Here is a 21,610-nt window from a genome sequence, read left to right on the forward strand (position 1 = left end):
AGCCAAGGGCAACCTTATCCCTGCACCAAGGAAAAGAGAAAACAATCAGATAGCTGACTACTGTGGGAAAGGATGAGAAACAAATTTTCAGTGGGCATGTAACCAAGGGAGAGTTATTTAAATTGTAAATACTATCTACAGCCACCTTACAAATATTAAATAATAAATACAGGCCAGTATATTTATTATTTTGTAAGAAGCATCTGATTGATAAATCTGATTTATTTAAAGCAGGATGACTAACTTCCATCTAGAGACCAAGAGCAAATTCTACATACATTTGGGCAACCCACAACTACTAGTATGTTGTTTAAAACGAGGCCTTTTCTGTACACTTTTTGCTGTGGCGTTCCTTTCACAGTATCTGGAGGCTGTAGGAATATGGATGGGAACAACAGGCTTCAGCTGAACCCTAGCTAAACAGAGTGGCTGAGGGTGCAAGGGACCTCACGATCCAATTGTTTATCATTAGTAGTTCTGGATGGGTCTGCATTAGACCCATCTAGGGTTTTTCCTGGAATCACAACTCCTGCTCAAAGAGAAGGTGACAGTCATGGCTAGGAGAATCTTTGTATAACTTCAGGTTGTGCACCAGTTGTACCCTCACCTGGATCTTGAGGCTCTGACCATGGTCATTCATGGCCCGGTCATCCCTTGATTGGATTACTACAATGTGCTCTACATGGGGCTACCTTTGAAGAATGTCTGGAAGCCAGAGTGCAGAAACATAATTCTGAGGGCTCCTAGGTGGCACATATAACACCACTGTTGTATGAGCTGTGGGTTGCCAGTTTCAGGTCCAATTCAAGGTGTTGTTTATTTCTTTTGAAGTCCTATATGGGATGGGTTCAGTTTATCTGAGCAGCCGTCTCATCCCAAGGGACTAGACTGTCCCACTTGTGCCAGCAGAAGAGGCCTGCTGCAGATCTCGTCTGCTAAAGAATTCCAGTGGTGCAGCCAAGGAAAACAGCTTTTTCTGTTGTGGTCCAAACTCTGCGGAATGTTCTACCACTGGAAGTGAGAACTGCTCCCACTCCTGTGGCCTTCTGGAAGGGTACAAGTAGTTCTGAACTTACGACCACAATTGAGCCTAAATTTTCTGTTGCTAAGCAAGAGAGTTGTTAACTAATTTCCCCCCCCCCATTTTGATCTACCTTGCCACAATTGTTAAGTGAATCACTAGTTATTGTTAGTAACACGATGGTTAAGAGAATCCGGCTTCACCATTGACTTTGTCAAAAGGTTATCACATGACTCTGGGATACTGCAACCATCATCAATACATGCCAGTTGCCAAGCATCCAAATTTTGATCAGGTGACCATGGGAATGCTAAAATGGTTGCAAGTGTGAAAAACAGTCCTAAATCACTTTTTTCAGTGCCGCTGAACAATTAGTCCTTGACTTATGACCACAATTGAGCCCAAAATTTCGGTTGCTAATTGAGACATATGTTAAATAAACTTGCCTCATTTTATGAACTGTAGATTCTTGCTACAGTTATTAAGTGAATCATAGCAGTTAGTAGCATGGTTAAGTGAATCTGGCTTCCCCGTTGACTTTGCTTGTCAGAAGATTGCAAATACAGGTGAAACTCGAAAAAATAGAATTTCGTGCAAAAGTTCATTTATTTCAGTAATGCAACTTAAAAGGGGAAACTAATATATGAGACAGACTCATCACATGCAAAGCAAGATAGTTCAAGCCGTGATTTGTCATAATTGTGATGATTATGGCTTATAGCTCATGAAAACCCCAAATCCACAAACTCAGAAAATTAGATCCTGGACATGGGCTTCAAATGTCGTATTTCTCTTGTCAAGCCGCTCCTGAACAACAAACAACATCAGAAGCATCTTACCTGGGCTAAAGAAAAACAGACCTGGTCTGTTGCTCAGTGGTCCAAAGTCCTCTTTTCTGATGAGAGCAACTTTTGCATCTCATTTGGAAACCAAGGACCCAGAGTCTGGAGGAAGAATGGAGAGGCACACACTGCAAGATGCTTGAAGTCCAGTGTGAAGTTTCCACAGTCTGTGTTGATTTGGGGAGCCATGTCATCTGCTGGTGTTGGTCCACTGTGCTTCATTAAGTCCAGGGTCAACGCAGCCGTCTACCAGGAGATTTTGGAGCACTTCATGCTTCCTTCCGCAGACGAGCTTTATGGGGATGCTGACTTCATTTTCCAGCAGGACTTGGCACCTGCCCACACTGCCAAAAGCACCAAAACCTGGTTCAATGACCGTGGGATTACTGTGCTTGATTGGCCAGCAAACTCGCCTGACCTGAACCCCATAGAGAATCTATGGGGCATTGCCAAGAGAAAGATGAGAGACATGAGACCGAACAATGCAGAAGAGCTGAAGGCCGCTATTGAAGCATCCTGGTCTTCCATAACACCTCAGCAGTGCCACAGGCTGATAGCTTCCATGCCACGCCACACTGAGGCAGTAATTGCTGCAAAAGGGGCCCAAACCAATTACTGAGTACATATGCATGCTTATACTTTTCAGAGGTCCGATATTGTTCTATGTACACTCCTTGTTTTATTGATTGCATGTAGTATTCTAATTTTCTGAGATTGTGAATTTAGGGGTTTTCATGAGCTGTACGCCATAATCATCACAATTGTGACAAATCACGGCTTGAACTATCTTGCTTTGCATGTGATGAGTCTGTCTCATATATTAGTTTCCCCTTTTAAGTTGCATTACTGAAATAAATGAACTTTTGCACGAAATTCTATTTTTTCGAGTTTCACCTGTATTTGCAATCTTCTGACAAGCAAAGTCAACGGGGAAGCCAGATTCACTTAACCATGCTACTAACTGCTATGATTCACTTAATAACTGTAGCAAGAATCTACAGTTCATAAAATGAGGCAAGTTTATTTAACATATGTCTCAATTAGCAACCGAAATTTTGGGCTCAATTGTGGTCATAAGTCAAGGACTAATTGTTCAGCGGCACTGAAAAAAGTGATTTAGGACTGTTTTTCACACTTGCAACCATTTTAGCATTCCCATGGTCACCTGATCAAAATTTGGATGCTTGGCAACTGGCATGTATTGATGATGGTTGCAGTATCCCAGAGTCATGTGATAACCTTTTGACAAAGTCAGTGGTGAAGCCGGATTCTCTTAACCATCGTGTTACTAACAATAACTAGTGATTCACTTAACAATTGTGGCAAGGTAGATCAAAATGGGGGGGGGGGGGAAATTAGTTAACAACTCTCTTGCTTAGCAACAGAAAATTTAGGCTCAATTGTGGTCGTAAGTTCAGAACTACTTGTACCCTTCCAGAAGGCCACAGGAGTGGGAGCAGTTCTCACTTCCAGTGGTAGAACATTCCGCAGAGTTTGGACCACAACAGAAAAAGCTGTTTTCCTTGGCTGCACCCACTGGAATTCTTTAGCAGACGAGATCTGCAGCAGGCCTCTTCTGCTGGCACAAGTGGGACAGTCTAGTCCCTTGGGATGAGACGGCTGCTCAGATAAACTGAACCCATCCCATATAGGACGAGTTTCACCTGTATAACCTTACAATTGTCATAGTTACCTGAATTTTGGTCACATGACCTTGGGAAGGTGGCAATGGTCGTAATTGTGAAAAATGATCATAAGTCACTTTTTCGGTGCTGTTATAACTTCAAATAGTCACTAAATGAACTATTGTAAGTTGAAGAGTACCTGCAATTTCAAATGGTCGCTAAAGGAATGGTTGTAAAATGAGGACTACCTGTATTATAACGGCTTTGCCAGTCAGCTTGGGGGCCTGCTGGAGATGGTTGATGGGGTAAGAAGACCTCATCTCCGTGTTGTTGGTTTCCTAGTCCTGTTTAAATTTTTAATTTGTATAGTTTTCTATTTTTTTTAACAATCTGTAAGCTGCCCAGTGTCGCCTTATAATGGAGTATTTAATTTAATAAATACACACTTTTTCAATCTTTTAAAAATGTGCATTAGGCTCTGTAGAACTCAGCCCACTCCTGAACCAAATCTGGCCCCTAGAGCATTGCCACTTTAAAGAATATGACTTCAGATAATCTCAAGGACACTTTACCAGTTCATCCCCCTCTTCCCCCTCCCCCATGATTGTCCAGGTGAAAATCTCCTCTTCTCACAGCAAGACACAGCACAGATGACCTGGGAAAAACATCTTATTAACTCTTTCAGTGTCCTGCCAGATTGAGAACTGATAAAGTAACCAGAGCTCTACTTGATCTGGTTTTACCAGTTGACATCATTTTGAGAAAAGACTTGTTGGCATGGCAGTCCCCTCCTCTGACCTATGGAATCTAGATGTGCAGATCTTCAGCAAAGAGTCCCCTGGAACAGATTAAACTTGCTACTTCTTGCCCCCATCTCGCACGAAATCTAAAAATTCCAAAGCATAAAAAGCTGAATGCTGCTGACAGACAAGGAGGTTTGGGCTGCTAAACCTTGGGAACCACAACCTGAGTCAGGAAGTGAACTGCACCAGAAACATGACACGGGCATTTGCTCTTTAACATAACCAATAAGTGCCACACACTTTACCCTTCCAGGCAAACCTTTGCCATAGGAAGAGCACAGGAACTGATGACACACAATTGATCCATTAATGGGAGAAAACGGCAAGAAGATGCTGAGAAGCAGGGAGAAAAGAGACTTGATTTTTTACAAGTGTCTTTACAAAAAAGAAAAAAAAGTTCAACCTTTCAAAGAAAGTACCGTAAAATGCAGCTTAGGAACGCAAGTCAAAATAAGCAAGAAAATGGTAACAGAATACCTATCCACTCTAGACAAATTCAAATCACCAGAATCAGATGGATTATTACACTCCAAGGTTCTGAAGGAACTGGTAGATGTGATCTCAGAACTATATCTTTCAAAGATCCTGGAGCACTGAGGAACTACCAGAGGACTGGAAAAGAGCTGATATACCATCTTCAAGGAAAGAAAAAGATGGACCAAGGAAACTACAGACCCTGTCAGCCTGACGTAAATATGAGCAATGAATCTGTGAACATCCAGAGGCAAACAAAGATATAACCAGAAGCTAACATGGATTCGTCAAAAACAGATCATGCCAAGACAAATCTGATTGCATTCTTTAACAAAATGACAAAATTAGTGAACCAGCAAAATGCTGTGGATATAATTTACTTGGATTTCAGTAAAGCATTTCATAAAGCAGACCACAATCTACTACTTGATAAGATAGAAAAATATGGCTTAGACAGCATCATCAGATGGATTTGTAACTAGCTGACCAACCGCATCTACATGGAGAGAAGGGAAATAAGCAGTTGGGTACCCCAAGGCTGTCTTAGGCTTAGTACTCTTTAACATCTTCATCAATTAATTAGGCCATTGGATAGAAGGTGAACTCACCTATTTGGCATAAATAGCCAACACTTCAGAAGATAGGCTCAAGATACAGAAGGATCTCAACTTAAATACTGAGCCCTACCTAACAAAATGAAATTCAACTGTGAGGAAGGAAAGTTCTAAACTTAGGTAAGAAAAAAAAAATGCACAGGTATAGAATAGGCAATATTTGGCTCAATAGTAGTACCTGCAAGAGGGACCTGGAAGTACTAGTGGACAATCACTATGAGCCAGCACTGTGTTGCAGCTGCCAAAAATGGCAATGCAGCCCTAGGCTGCATTAACAGAGGGACAGAATCAAGATCACATGAAGTGTTGCCACGATATAAGAAAGATGTTGAGACTAGTGTAGACAGAGTGCACAGAAGAGCAACAAAGATGATTAGGAGACTGGAGAACGGTTGTAGAAATTGCGTATATCTAGTTTTTTCAATGGTGAAAAAAGTAAGGTTCTACATTTAGGCAAGAAAAACCAAATGCACAGGTATAATATAGATCAGTGGTGGTGAACCTATGGCATGGGTGCCAGAGGCAGCACACAGAGCCCTCTCTGTGGGCACGCGCACCATGCCCCGGAGGCGACAACTGTCCCTCTTCAACCAGCCGCCTGCTAATTTGCCGAGGTCCCGGCACGGCTGGTTTCCTGCCCGCCCGCACCTCCTGGCCTCGCATGCTCTCCTTTTCCCAGGCATGATCTACTGCATCATCTCCTCAGCTGTCGGCCGACCATCCATCTTGGAGACGGCTTCTTTGAACTGCTGGCGACAGGCTGCGGAGCCCCAGAGTGCGCCTGTCGAGGGGCCGGCAGACTGCGGCTACTGACAGACATCATTGGCCCCCATGCGCTTGCTGGCCTGTGTGCGCGGGCCGATGGTGTCAGGCAGCAGCTGTCCCAGCCCTTGTCTTGCCCTATGACAATGGCACCCCCCACCCTGCCTTGCCTCACCCCACAGGATGAGTCTCCTGCCTACTGCCCCACCTGCCAGAGACCTCCTGGAGCTCCCCCAACCCTGCCCACCCCCACAAGTGTCCTTCCCCACGAGCAACATTGAGGTGGCCACACCCACCCAATCTTCCATGACCACCACAGCCACGCCCACCCAGTGGGCCACACCCACCCAGCGATAAATAAGTGAGTTTTGTGTTGCAGTTTTGGGCACTCGGTCTCTAAAAGGTTCACCACCACTGGTATAGGTGGTACCTTGCTCAATAGTAGTAACTGTGAGAGGGATCTCAGAGTCCTAGTAGACAGTCACTTAAATATGAGCCAGCAATGTGCTGCAGCTGCCAAAAAAGCCAACACAGTGCTAGGCTGCATTAACAGAGGGAACAGAATCAAGATCACATGAAGTGTTAATACCACTTTACAATGCCTTGATAAGACCACACTTGGAATACTACATCCAGTTTTGGTCACCACGATGTAAAAAAGACGTTGAGACTTTAGAAAGAGTACAGAGAAAAGCAACAATGATGATTAGGGACTGGAGGCTAAAACATATAAAGAGTGGTTGGTGGAATTTAATGAAGAGAAGGGTGAGGGGTGACATGATAGCAGTGTTCCAATATCTCAGAGGTCATCACAAAGAAGAGGGAGTCAAGCTATTCTCCAAAGCACCTGTAAGCAGGACAAGCAACGGATGGAGGGAAACTAATCAAGAAAAGAATCAATTGGAAAACCATTTGTCTGAAATGTTATAGGGTTTCCTCAGGTCCCTTCCAATCCTGTTATTCTGTTAAAATAAACTGAGAGCAAACCCCATTCCTTATAAGTACCGATGCTGATACCTAGTTTGGGTAATGATACATCTGGAAGAGAACAACAAGCTCAGAGAACATCAAGTTTAAGTTTAAGTTTATTTGGACACCCCACCCCCATAGAGTCCATACCTTTATAAATTACATGTCCCAGTTCAACGTCCAAGAGACTTGGTCAACAAATGATCACTTTACTGAGGGGTATAAATCATTATTTCTCTTAGCAATTCCTGGCACTGTACAAGGGAGACATCATATTGGTCTGAGTGTTCATATCTCAATCATTCTAAATACTGAGATTATGTCAACAGACTCATTTGAGAACCTAACACAGTTATTCTCAACTTATCTAGAGAAATTGTTTCTCATTATTTTCTTTATACCTCTCAATATTCCCCAACTGCATATTGTTGAAATTTGGGGAAAAGAACATTATATCAATGCTCTTGAATTATGCTTTCGCACTGCTCATATTGTCACTGAAAGGGACTTCAATGCCAGACTAGGCCCAAATGATAATCAGCTATTTGCCAAAGCTCCATCTAATTGGCAGACTGTGTCTAAATAGTCAATCTCTTCATTTGCTGAAACTGGGAGAAACACAACTATTCTTTTGTATGCAAACAACACTGTGCTGCTTTCTCAAACAGACTGGCTTGAATTGAGTGCTCCAAATATTAGCTGAGCACTGCCAAGAACTTCCAATTACACTAAAACTAAGGTCACAGTCTTTGCTAAGCATCTAAGATGCATGACTAATTATCTAATAGAGCAAATCAAAACTTTTAAATAGTCTGTCTAGTCATTTGCACACAAAAGTGTTGACTTTACAAAGCTTTTACTTCTCCAAAGGAGCTCAACATATGCCTGCAGCAATTAGTCTTCTCAGCTAAGATCTGAGCCCAGCTCTGCTTGGAGCGCTATAGGATCCCTATAGGCCATTCCTGTCTTTGGAAAAATTGAGCCAGTGTTTTTGAGAACCATCTTTCAATAACCCTCTGTTATTTCAAACTTGGCCCTATGTTGTTAAACTGGTCTTTTTTTTAAATTTTAATTCCATTTATATCCCGCCCTTCTCCGAAGACTCAGGGCGGCTTACAAGCTTAGCAGTAGCCTTCATTCTATGTATATGCCCGCTTATTAGGGCTTTCACACACACCCCAAGCGGCATTATTACAAAGTCAGCTTATTGCCCCCAACAATCTGGGTTTTTGAAATTGAAACTTCTGTCTGGATTTACATCTTCTTCCACTGGCTTAAAGTTCCTCTTTTTTCCAGTTGGTTTGGTCCTTTAACTATGACTGACAGTTTTCAGTGTTCCTAGAACCAGGCAATACATGCCAAATTGCAACTCTATGGCTATTCAGGGCCAGCTATTAACTTTTTGGGTTACAAACATGCTCTAGCTCAGCGGTCCCTAAACTGTGAGGCTTGGCAGCCCAGCAGAGTGAGGGGAACTGGGCTGCATGAATGGTGGGGCAGCGCAGACATGCATGTGCACACCGCTTGACTTACACAAGTAGTGGGCCATGGCCCAGGGGTTGGGGACCCCTGTTCCACCTGCTTTCTAACAGTGGGCTATTGATTTAAGAGTTGCAAGCAGATTTTCCAGCTCTATCAATAAACACCTAACTGAGTAAATATCTCAGTTGCATAACAATCCCAAAATTCAGAAGGGGCTTTTTTTTTTTTGCCAGATTCAACGCCCTTAATAGCCGTTACTGAAGGAAGATACAAAAAATAAATAAATACGAAAACAGAGACTGGTCCACGTGTGGAGGGATAACTGAATTGACAGAACATGTTATTCTCTATTGCCCTCTCTATACAGGAGCATGACAGGAATTATTTCCGCTTTTTACATATCCTGATCATTCCAATCTGTTTGTTCTCATGTTGTTGTTATTATCGGATCAGTATAATTTTATTTCTCTGACCACAATCAAGTACTGTTTTATAGTTTGCACATAAGTTGTGGTATTAATTTCAAGCCCTCCCCAGACATATCTCCCTTTAATTTTAATTAACTATGACTTTTGTATTCTATTTGCTGGTGTATGACCAAATAAAGATTTGATTGATTTTATAAGCAAATTAAACTCATGTTAAGTTCCACTAAATTATGCCTAAATTATTACGTCTCTCATAGTGTCTGCTGATAGGAAATTAAAAACTCAAAATATGATTGAGTTAAGTTGAGTTCATATAAATCCAACAATATTTAGGAAGAATATATGCAAATAGCTCAGAAAAGCAAACACAAAATTGTATATTTATCCAAATTTACACAACAGTGATAATTCATTTTGTCTGCAGTATATTTTAACTTTTATAATTGCTACTAAACAAATGAAGCTTGAGTTCATGCACCTAAATCCTACACCTAAAAACTTCCTAAATCCCGTGGCAGGGAGTAAGTCTACCAACTGGGGTTAAAAAATAAAACTAAGCAGAAGGGCTTCTGGGGATTCATTATCCAAACAAGTTTGCAAACTCAAAAAAGAAACAGAGGGATAAGAAGAGAATTTAATCTACCAGGGTGATTGCAGCATCATCTTCAGGACCAGAGTACTTGAAAGGTATCCGATGCCTTGCCATTGCTGCAAAATATTCTTTTGCTTCCTTTGAAGTGCTGGTACCCAGACCTAAGGAGAGAGTGTGTAAAAAATTTAGACAAAATACCGTCATATTTCAGACAATGTGCAACTTTTATTTTTATTTAATTATAATTTCAGTTTCAAGGTTCCCTGATTCCATACTTACTATGGGTGGTTTATAAATAAAAATTAAAAGGTAACAAAATAGACAAAAAGGACATGAAACAAAATTCCAATCAGATTGCTTCAACAGCAATTCATTTTCTTTGCATCAATGAAAACAGTATAGTACTGTAATCAGATTTAGTGTATGAAGAGTAAAAGAAAAACTATTCACAATTATTCACAAATGCAACAGCAGAATCATTTGGTCTGAACTTATTCTGTATCCGTCTACACACTAACCGGTAAAAAACCCACCACCCTTAATCATTCTCCTACAATTTGCCGCTCTTCAGATGTTGAGTATAACTCACTGACTAGGTTAGATATACTTCAACATGCCTGAGGGCATGAGGCTTAGAAAGGTTAAATTGTTTAGCCAGTTGCTTTTCTTGCTAAAACTTTGCAATCAAAATGACTACCTGTACCACCGAGAGACCTTACAATGTAAGCACTGTAGACTTTTTTTTATAGATTAGGATACAGAATATAGCACTTACTGAGAATGTGTCACCTTCGCTTCAATTACTATATCACAAACATCAAGAACATTTTCATTTGATCTTGGTGTTATTAGGATATATTAAGCTTTTTAACATACCCATTCAGCCTCCTGTTTTAACATTCAACCTGACAGCTAGGCTGCAGAGAAAGAGCCTTCCTCATCTTTATCTTCTACACTTTACATTTCTTGTTTTGATGAGTTACTTCAAAATATTTGACACATGGCCCCATATCCCTTGATTCCAAGTAAGGTTAAAATAGTTCTATGCAGCACAATGTATTCTTTTTAAATTCTAAAGCTAGCCTTATTTACTTCATCTGACACTACAGTTTAGCCAAACCTTTGTAGTATTTGATTTTCCAGTTTTTGTAGTTAGAATTGCTGTTCTTCCATTCTTGAAATTCAGGAACGCTATAGAAAGACATTTCTTCTCTGTTTTTGGAAACCTATGGAAAAGCCAAATGTCTCATTTTGAAGAATTAACAATATAACTAAGGAATTTTAGTAAGAATATTTTCAATTGCTAGTTATCACTCAAAGGGGTGGGAAAGCTCACCTTTACAATGGGAGTAATGAACTCTTCTAGGAAACGATGCTTCAGAAGAGATGGCCAATTATGGTGAATGAAATTAATCAATAAACCTTTGATATGGGATCCATCTTGATCCTACAAAAGTGTTTAGAAGATAAGATTTCATCCATTGGTGTTGGAAAAGTCAAGAACCTTACTAACTTTATATTCTGAGGCCAATATTAATCAATCTTCTAATTACAGCATTTGTTTGTCAGTTTTGCCCATAGTGTTCTTTGTCACATGTTATTTGCAACACCTCTAATTTCCAGTCCACGTGTTATTCCAGTCCACGTGGATTATGAAGTTCAGCACTTCTGGAAGGAACTAAGAAGAACAAGATTGTTTTATAGTGCAAAACCAGTTATGATTGTTATGCTTAACAACAGACTCCAGAGTTTCACTGAGTTTACCCTGTAACTCAGGGGTGTCAAACTCAATTTCATTGAGGGCCGCATCAGCATTGCGGTTGCCCTCAAGGGGCCGGGTGGGTATGGCCAGGGTGGGCGTGGCTAGAGTGTGTATGGCCTGCTGGGTGGGCGTGGCCAGCTCTACATCGTTCGCATCAAGGGTGCCTATGGGGGCCTGGGCAGGAGTGGGACAGATCTGGGGGTCTCTGGCAGAAGGAGGGTCTCTGGGCCAGGGCCAAGGCAGTGGGGGCCGTTCCCTCACTGTTTCCAGGATGGCTTCACGGGCCGCATGAAACCATTTCGCGGGCCGGATCCGGCCCCCGGGCCTTGTGTTTGACATGTCTGCTGTAACTGATAAAGAATTATGGCTCAATTATTCCAGTCATAATCAGAATGCTAATGTTATAGGATATTTTCACAGAAATAACAGCACAATAGAAATGCTCCTTTACTAATCCATCTAGTTATTACTAAATATTTTTGAGTGCTTGATTTCTACATTTCTGGGAGTTAAGAATGACTTACATCAGGAAGTACTTTTTTCACATGGTCCCTTTCCAGTTGAGATTCTGTTCTGCAGCTTAGTTATATCTGAGAACTGAAGGAAGTTATTCTTTTTGTTTCTTTGATAGCAATTTTGTGATAAGTCTAAGGAGCTCTATCTTTTTCTTATATTACAAAAAAACAAAAAACCTAAGGAATTCCAATAGATTTGAATGAAGGAATTAAAAAAAATAATTTTGATGATTTAAATGAGCACATCATTGACTTAAAACTCACAATTAAAAATTTCTCAGAAAATGGTGACAAAGAATGAACAAATAAATCAGATAATAGAACAAAAACTAGAGGAAAGTAACCCAAAAATGGAGGCTACAAATGAAGAAAATTACAGCTTAACACAGACAAAGAAAAATCTGCAAGATTTTGCTATAATATTGAAAATGGAAGACATTTTATCTTTCAGAACTTCAAAACAAACCCAAAAATAAGAAAGATTTGATAAAATGGATAATATTGCTCTTAGGAGAATCACCAGAGTTTGGGAGACAAAAAATGTAAAGAGAAATTGAGGGAGAAGAAAAGTGGAAGCTTCTTAAAAGAATATAAATGGGCAAAACTACTCCTCAAAGCACCTTATCTAATTTGTCTTTCCCATTCTTAACAACACTTATAAAAATACAGGAAGAATCCTATGGCAAGCTGAATACACTGACTTGAAAAGCTGTTTGGCAAAAGAAGGTGAGAGCCAAACTCAAGAGAGATGATTTGACTTACCAGATGGGGTACTACATTAGTAAACACCTGTTTGAATATGGTTAAAAGAATAGTTCAATTTTGGATATGAGTGGGCTCTATAGTAAGAGATATGATTTATAAGTAGTATAGCATATCTTTATATGAGAAATGTATAAATAATGGGAGGATTTAAACGAATGAAGTGTTTTCAATATTCAAATGTAATCAACTTGGAGAAAATTATAATGGATAAGAAATGTTCTGAGTACTGAAGGGAAACTAAGCTTAAGTAAGAACAGGTGAGAGCCAGATTTAAGAAGGATGACTGGACATATCAGATGGAGTATCATATGACCAAACATTTGTCTGAATATGGTTAAAAGAATAGTTAAATTTTGGATATGAAGGGGCTTTATAGAAAGAAAGATGTGATTTATAAGTAGTATAGTATTTTGTATGATATGGGAAATGTAAAAATATTGGGATTATTTAAATTTATGAAATATTTTGGATATTTAAATATAATTAATTTTAAGAAAACTATAATTGACAAATGTCTCGAATACTGAGTGGAAACTAAACTTAAATAAGTTTTGAAAACAGGTCGTATAGCGATTTATACAAGATGATTTTTTGCAAATGCAAATGTAAAATAATCTGATTCGCATCCCACCAGGCTCAAGGTTAACTCAGCCCTCCATCCTTCCGAGGTAGGTAAAATGAGGACCCAGATTGTTGGGGGCAATTAAGCTGACTTTGTAATAATGCCGCTTGGGGTGTGTGTGAAAGCCCTAATAAGCAGGCATATACATAGAATGAAGGCTACTGCTAAGCTTGTAAGCCGCCCTGAGTCTTTGGAGAAGGGCGGGATATAAATGGAATTAAAATAAATAAAATAAAAAATAAATAAAAAAAGACATTACATACTGATGTTATTGTTAAATACTAGAAAAATGTTTATATACTCAAATTCGTAGTGCTAAGAAATATATTTGCTCAATCTTGGTAAAAGGAAAACACTATTGGAAAAAGAGGACTAAGGAAAGTTATTTCTAGTTAGCATCCCAATTATGAAAATGTAGAAATTAACTATTATTGACTGCTATTAAATATATGAACCCAGACAACACATTGTTTACTAAGCACTAAAGATTTTTATTCTAAAAAATTAATAAAATATATTAAAAAAGAAAGTTTAACATTTACATTAAATTACAATTTAAAAGAATTTTTTTAATAAGATGATGCACTTCTGGTATTTAACACCTGACAAATTGTCAAGAATGTTTAAAGGTATCTCAAAAATGAATGTTGAAAATGTAAATATAAATAAGGAACTTTTTACCATTTAAGGTGGACATGTGATAAGGAAAGAAATATTGGAGTAGGATTTACATCTTAATACGGAAGATTCTTTAGTGAATATGAAGATAAAACCAGATACTTTTGCTTTGGGTTTAATGGATAAAGAACTGGGGGGAAATGGAACTTTGATGTTATTTATGTTGACAGCAGCAAGAATACCTTATGCATAAAAATGGAAGGATACTTTGATTCCCACAATGGACAAATGGCTACAAAAGTTGATAAGAGTTAGCAGATATTGTTTGATTGACTGCTTTGATAAAGAAAAAAGAATACAATCAATTTTCTTTCTACCTGAAAACTGCTTTTGGACTTTGTGCCTTAGGTGGGGAAAAAAGAAACTTTGATTTTGGGTTTTGCTGATTAGGTAGGTTTATTGTTATAGAAATGGTTATCATTATTATTTAAAGTAAAATGTTGAGGAGGTATGTTACATTTTACTGCGCCAAAAGGAGTTGGAAGTCAATGTTTTTCTTCTTTTTCACCCTTTTACTCTAGATTTTTTTTCTGTTTCCCGTTTCCTCCCCTCTTTTCCCATTATTTTCATTTTTCTTTGTATTTCTGTATTTTATATTTTGAGAAACTAGTAAAATATGAAATCAACTGAAGTCTTTGGAAAAGACTGGCTGGGGAGTCCCTTTTGCCTGAATACAATACCGTTGTCTGGCCTTACAACTGACCTGATCAGTCATGATCATGATCTTTCCATAGCGGAGGCTTTTGAGCGATTCTTCATCATCATAGCTCTTCTTATACTGGAGCCCCACAATCTTAATAATGTTGTTAATTTCAGCATTCTCCATTATCTGAAAAAGCCCAGAATTTACTTAGATTCAGAGTATGAATTTATTCCGCTCACTTTAACCCTGGAGAGAGGGCATTGTTAAGTTCAACCCAACCCACCTATTCATTTAGTCAATGGCCGATGGCAACTCAAAGAAGACGGCTGGATAAAGGAGATATCATCAAAGGGAGTAGGGATGATACCTTTAGCCTGTTTTTTTTTTGCACGGTGGCAGCGAGTGGGTTAGAAAGAATGTTTTTCTATTTCAAATATTTATCGACGAAGGGAATCAAACATTCTTCCTGATATTTTATTACTGATTCTCAGCAGCATAACTTGGGGAGGGGGGGAAAACCCCTCCAGGTACTGCAAGTAACCTATATATACAGTCACATTTTACAGTGAAAATTCACTTGGGTAGAGGGATAGTCATTATACTGTTGAAGAACAAAATTCTAACTTCAAGAACTAATCACTGCATGGTTTTATACACTTTTGAGCTAAAATTTAAATGAAGGCTAATGCTTCTAGCTTTGAACATTTTTTTAAAAAAAATCCAATTCAAATACAGGTAGTCCTTGACTTACAACCATTCATTTAATGACCATTCAGTTACAATGGCAGTGGAAAAAAGTGACTTATGACTATTTTTCACATTTACAACCACTGCAGCATCCCAAGGGTCACATGTTCAAAATTCATCCATTTGACTCATACTTATGATGGTTGCAGTGTCGCTTTTTATGAACCTCTGACAAGCAGTGGGGAAGCCAGATTCACTTAACAACTGTAGCAAGAAAAGAACTCACTTAGCAACTGTCTTGGTTAGCAGTGGGAATTTTGGGCTTTATTGTGATCTTAAGTTGAAGACTACCTATAAGGACCATATGTTTGCAAAGTACTGGTAACTAACCTGTTTGTGGGAGGCTTCCCGTACGTTCAGAAGTTTTCCTCGCAGTGGAAATACTCCAAATTTGTCCCTACCCACAACTCCAAGGCCAGAAACAGCTAGTGTCTTAGCTGAATCTCCTTCTGTCAAAATGAGTGTGCAGTTGATAGAATTCTTGCTCCCTGAAAGAGAATTAAATATCATAACCCAGAGTTCCATTTAATAGTACACTACCACAGATGCTCCCAATCTTCTGATTCCAAGTAGATTTCATTCATGTTTTGGTAAAACATAATTGAACTGGGGTTCAGAAAACGGAGATGGGTAATTTTGAAGAGTACTTGCTGCCCCCCTGAGCTTGATTGTTTTCTTGTAGATTTTTATTATATAATTTATTATATTAACATCATCAGTACTAGTAAAAAGTGGGGTTTGTTCTCAATGTTATATTCAAGTGGCCTGCCCTGTCAGCGTTGATGGGAATGGTCCTGGAGGTTCTTTGGTTGGGCTGCTTACTGCTAGCTTGTTTGGTGTATTGTTTACTTCTTGATCACTGGTCTAGTGTTGATCTTGGTGTCACTCTCTGCTCATTTAGGGTTTGATTGTTGGTGAGGAGGTGTTTTGCTCTTTTTGTTTCCTTTTTTCAGCTTATTATTTTCTCCTTTGAATGATATATAGATGTCGCCTAGTTTGAGTAATGAAATTCCTACAACAAAACAACCAAGCTCAGAGAGCACCAAGGACCACTTGTTTCAATCCTGAGCTGTAAAAACTCTATGGAAGGGCAGGAGCAACATTTTTAGTATTATTGTATCCTGATATTTCAGAACTTCAACTTGTTTTAAAGGACACAAAAAAGATTATGCCAAAAGCATTCAGCATCCTCATCTCGAAAAAAATTATTGGGGTGTCAAAAAGGTGGCTGTAGGGCTGAAGGATTACTTATCCCTGTACCCATCGACTCAAATATAACTGGTAAAAAACAGTAAGACTTCAGTGCTTTTAACTCTTGAACACATACCAGCATCATTGGCATCATCCAGTTTAGGAATTCCTTTAATTCGAGTGTGCTTAACAGCAGAACATTTTTTATTTAGTTGTGTCTGGGCTTTAAATCTGACCCAGTTCAAAATGCTTTCCACTATGCCACAACCGATAGCCTAGAAGGCAAGTGAAAAATGAGGTTGAAAGAATTCTGAATTGTCTTATTCCTGGATTGATTCATTTTTTTTGCTCATCAGAATTGACAGGGCAAATTATGAAGCAAATCTTTTACTACTTACCCCCTTGATGAACTTCTCACTGAATTTGCATGTTGAACCAAAATTCTTTGCTTGAAGAGTCATATTCTCCTTTGTTTGGGAGTCAAAAGTTGGATTTTCAATCAGGCTGTTTACGAATATCCACATATGATTCTTCACCTGGAATTAGGAAGCAGGTAATATTAAAGATTGTATGTTGGTTGATCATTAAATAAAGCAAGCTAAAAGTAGGATTTCTAAAGGCAGCATTTATTGGCTTAAAATGCTATATGGCATCTGAAAGCTAGGTTATACAAGGCTTTAGATTCAAAGGCACAAAGTGGTCGGAAGCACTTATTACCCTGATACCAAAGGAAGAAACAGAAATACAGAAAATAAAGAACTATAGACCGATTTCCTTGCTGAATGTGGACTATAGAATATTCGCATCAATCATGGCCGAAAGGCTTAAAAAGTTCCTAAACAAATTTGTACATTTGGATCAAAATGGGTTCCTACCCAAAAGACAGATTAGAGACAATATGCGAATTATATTAAACACATTAGAATATTATGAAACACATCCCGAAAAACAGATGGCATTGATGTTTTTGAATGCGCAGAAAGCATTCGATAATGTGAATTGGCAATTCATGATAAGACAACTACAGATTATGGATTTTGGGGAGAAATTTATAAATGTAATTAAAGCAATCTACAATAAACAAATAGCCAAAAAAATGATTAATGGAGATAAGACTGAAAAGATCAATATTATGAAGGGAACAAGGCAGGGATGCCCTTTATCCCCATTATTATTTGTATTGACACTAGAGATACTAAATAGAATTATAAGACAGAATAAGGATATAAAAGGTATGAAAGTTAAGAGAGAAGAATATAAGCTACAAGTTTTCGCAGATGAATTAGTATTTATCTTGGAGGAGCCACTAGAGACAGGACCTGTATTAATAGAACAAATAGAAAAATATGGCGAGGATAGCAGGTTTGAAGATCAATAAAGATAAAACAAAAATGTTAGTGAAAAATATAACTGAAAAACAAAGAAAGAATTGATGGGAAAGTTAGAGATACAGATTGTAAAGAAGGTAAAATATCTGGGGATTCACCTGACAGCAAGATGTATAACAATTAAAGAAGATAACAATTATAAATTGAAAAGACAAATCGAAGATTTGGATAAAAGGAAAAAGGTACAACTATCATTAATGGATAGGATTGCAATAATCAAAATGAATATATTACCATGATTGTTATTTTTGTTTTCAACAATACCAATAAGATTGGAAAAGAAACATTTTGAGGGACTAAATAAAATAATTTCAAAATATATTTGGCAGGGGAAAAAGGCAAGGATTAATCTAAAAATGTTACAGGATGTAAGACTCAGAGGTGGGTTTAGCTTACCTAATTAGGAATTATATTACCAGGCTGCAGCAATGTCATGGAGAATGGATTTTAATGAGGAATAGTAGATTATTGACATTAGAGGGACATGACTTACAGTTGGGATGGCATGCATTCATATGGTATGGGAAAAATAGAATACACAGCTATTTCCAGAGACATCATATCAGGAACTCTTTATTGATGGTTTGGGAGAAAATAAAGAAAAAGCATTACTTGAAGATTCCAGATTGGCTCTCAACTATGGAAGCGTTAATACACCTCAATATATTTAACATGGGAAACATTATAAGATATAACAGACACGGGGAAGCTGAAAACCAAACAATTAGAGGAACAAGGAATAAAGATGGATTGGTACATGACAATGCAAATACAATCCAGATATGAAAAAGATGCTAAAATAGATGGTTTTAATTTGGGGAGAACAGTTATGGGGAGAACAGTTAGATGAAATACTTACGGGAACTGAAGAAAAATGGATTAAAAAAAATGTATAGCTACTTACTATATAGGGAATTAGAAGAGGAGCAAGTTAAGGAGTCAATGATAAAATGGTCAAGAAATTTTGGATATACGATTGAATTAGATAGATGGCAGCAATTATGGGAAAGAAACTACAAACTGACAATGGCGACAGCGTATAAAGAAAATATGTACAAAATGTTCTAAAGATGGCATGTCTCCAGAAAGACTAGCTAAAATGTTTAAGGACAGATCTATGAAATGTTGGAAATGCCATCAAATACCAGGCTCTTTCTATCATATGTGGTGGACATGTGCAGAAGCTAAACCTATTGGAACATAATCAGATCATGGATAGAAAAGATGATACAACGAATAGAACTAAGACCAGAAATATTCCTGTTGGGTATTTTACCAGAGAAATATAGCAAAGAGAACACATATTTGATTACTCATATAACCACTGCAGCTAGGATTGTGTGCACAAAACTGGAAGGCACTGAAAACTCCTCCAGAAGAGGTGATTGGGAAAATAATGGAATGTGCAGAAATTAATAATTAACAATGATAATTAAAGATAAGACAGAGTCAGAGTATTATGAAATTTGGGGGAAATTTTACGAGTGGGTGAAAAAGAGAATATGCTTAAAAGACAGGTAACACTAACTTAGATGGAAGAAAAATGAGGAGATAAGGAGGGAGACCCAGGTGACACAGTACTGGATAACTGGAGGTAGTATAAAAATTTATAGAAGTATATACCGAAAAGGTCAGATTTATAGAAATATCGACATAATAGAAAATTAATGTTATCATACCTAATATATTGAAAATCTAAGGAGAGGAGCTGCTCGGACATTACTCCTGAATTGTATCGGAAGAGGAATAGGAGGGAAGAAAGGAAAGGAGAGAGGGAAGAGAATAGAGAAGGGGGAAGGAAGTAGGAAGGTTAGAGGAAAAGAGAAGTGGGGAGCAACAGGAGGGGAGTGGTGAGGGAAAGAGGAGAGGGGAGGAAGAAGAAGGAAGTAGGAAAGAAAGGAGAAAGAAAGTAGAGAAGAGGAAAGAGAGAGAAGGAGGGTGGATACAGTGAAAGGGGAAATGGAGGAGCAGCACCCAAACTTACATGTATGTATCTATGTATTGCGGTATATTTGTTGATTTGTTTGTGGAAGAAATGGAAAAATAAAAATGAATATAAATAAAAAAAGATTCAAAGGCAGAAATGTATTTTTAGAGTAAGAACACACACAGTGAAATTGAAAGTTTTTTTAAACACATTTTCCTGGGATTAAGTAGCAGCTGCAGAATTACAAGACACATTCATTTTAAGGAATAGACAAAATGCTACACGAGTGCCTTCATGTGCTCCAAAGCCTCTTCTTGCCTTCAAATCTGAAGTGTGGTACGGTCCTAATAAAATATATATTTTGTAATTACTTTTCCACCACTCAGGGTTTTTGCATCCCATCATGCTATCACTGAAAATATTCCTTTATTTGCACATCATTTTACCCAGTCTACATTTATTATTGGAGAAGAGTGAGGACAGCTGGATAGAATTACTAAAGATTTAACTACTTTTGTATAAGACTGAGGCATTAGAACATGAAACATTCTGGTATAATGTTTCAACTGGAATAAGTATGAGATTGGTGAAAAAGAAACATTTGAGAGTTATACCTGGAAAGGCTTTACTCCAACTCCACCTTTGTTTTTTTTTTTAACTACATCTATGAGTTTGTTGACAATCTGGTCAGCAACATAGTCTACATGTCTGCCACCCTAGAAGAAAAGTCATTTTTTTAGGAGGATATTACATGTATTTTGGCAAGACAGACATAACAAATATAAAAGTAGTTATTAGTACAGCAACCTAAAATAGAGGGACTTTTATTGTGTAAAATCTGTTTTATTAGAGGTTTGCTATACAGGTAGTCCTCGACTTACGACAATTGAGTCCAACATTTCTGTTGCTAACTGAAACATTTGTTAAATGAGTTTGCCTCATTTTACAATCTTTCTTGTCACAGTTAAGTGAATCACTGTAGTTGTTAAATTAGTCATATTGTTAAGTGAATCTCGTTTTCCCCATTCACTTTGCTTCTAGAAGATTGCAAAAGGGGATCACATGACCCCAGGACACTGCAACAGTCATAAATATAAGTCAATTTCCTAAGCAACTGAATTTTGATCACATGACCATGGGGAGGCTACTGGTCATAAGTCACTTTTTTCAGTGCCAATCACTAATCAATCATTTATTTCTTTATAATTCTCATTACAATTTCTCTACATTAATTAGATTCAAAGAAAAGGTTAAGAAAAACTAACTCCAATGCAAACCCAAAAGTTCTACAATTAGAGTCCATTTTCAAGTAATGATCTTGAGATCATATTACATAATCTACAGTATGTATTTTAATTCTAAACTATAGCAGGAAGATTAATAAAACACAATATGAAGAATTGTCTATTTTATACAACATGGATATATCTTTAACAGTTTAGATACTTAAGTAAAATTTCAGTCTCAAAAATGTTCAGAGTAAAAAAAACCTGCAAGCCATCTACCACAACAAATAGATGCCTAGTAAAAAAAGTTTCAAAATTTATGGGAAAGAAACTATAAAATGACAATGTCAATTTTGTATAAAGAAAACTTAAACAAAATGTTTTACAGATGGCACTTGCCACCTGCAACATTAGCAAAAATGTTTAAAAATATGTCAGATAGATGTTGGAAATGTAAACCTAAATCAGGCACGTATTATCATGTTTGGTGGAAATGTGATAAAGTAAAGATTTATTGGAAAAATATACATACTT

The 21,610-nt window shown here is 37.9% G+C and overlaps 1 protein-coding gene across 1 annotated transcript in view; it reads right to left on the reverse strand.

The window, feature by feature from the left end:
• Positions 1-21,610, reverse strand: part of TOP2A (DNA topoisomerase II alpha) — a gene marked incomplete at its 5' end in the record, with an annotated part of 44,665 nt that overhangs the window by 16,408 nt on the left and 6,647 nt on the right. The window contains 8 exons of the mRNA XM_081346337.1: positions 9,664-9,773; positions 10,733-10,838; positions 10,949-11,059; positions 14,658-14,783; positions 15,675-15,832; positions 16,672-16,810; positions 16,934-17,071; positions 20,465-20,566. Coding sequence (XP_081202463.1) covers positions 9,664-9,773; positions 10,733-10,838; positions 10,949-11,059; positions 14,658-14,783; positions 15,675-15,832; positions 16,672-16,810; positions 16,934-17,071; positions 20,465-20,566 — 990 coding nt within the window. The remainder of the gene's footprint in view (positions 1-9,663; positions 9,774-10,732; positions 10,839-10,948; positions 11,060-14,657; positions 14,784-15,674; positions 15,833-16,671; positions 16,811-16,933; positions 17,072-20,464; positions 20,567-21,610) is intronic.

The sequence above is a fragment of the Vipera berus genome (assembly GCF_964194415.1).
Source record: "Vipera berus genome assembly, chromosome: Z".
NCBI lineage: Eukaryota > Metazoa > Chordata > Lepidosauria > Squamata > Viperidae > Vipera > Vipera berus.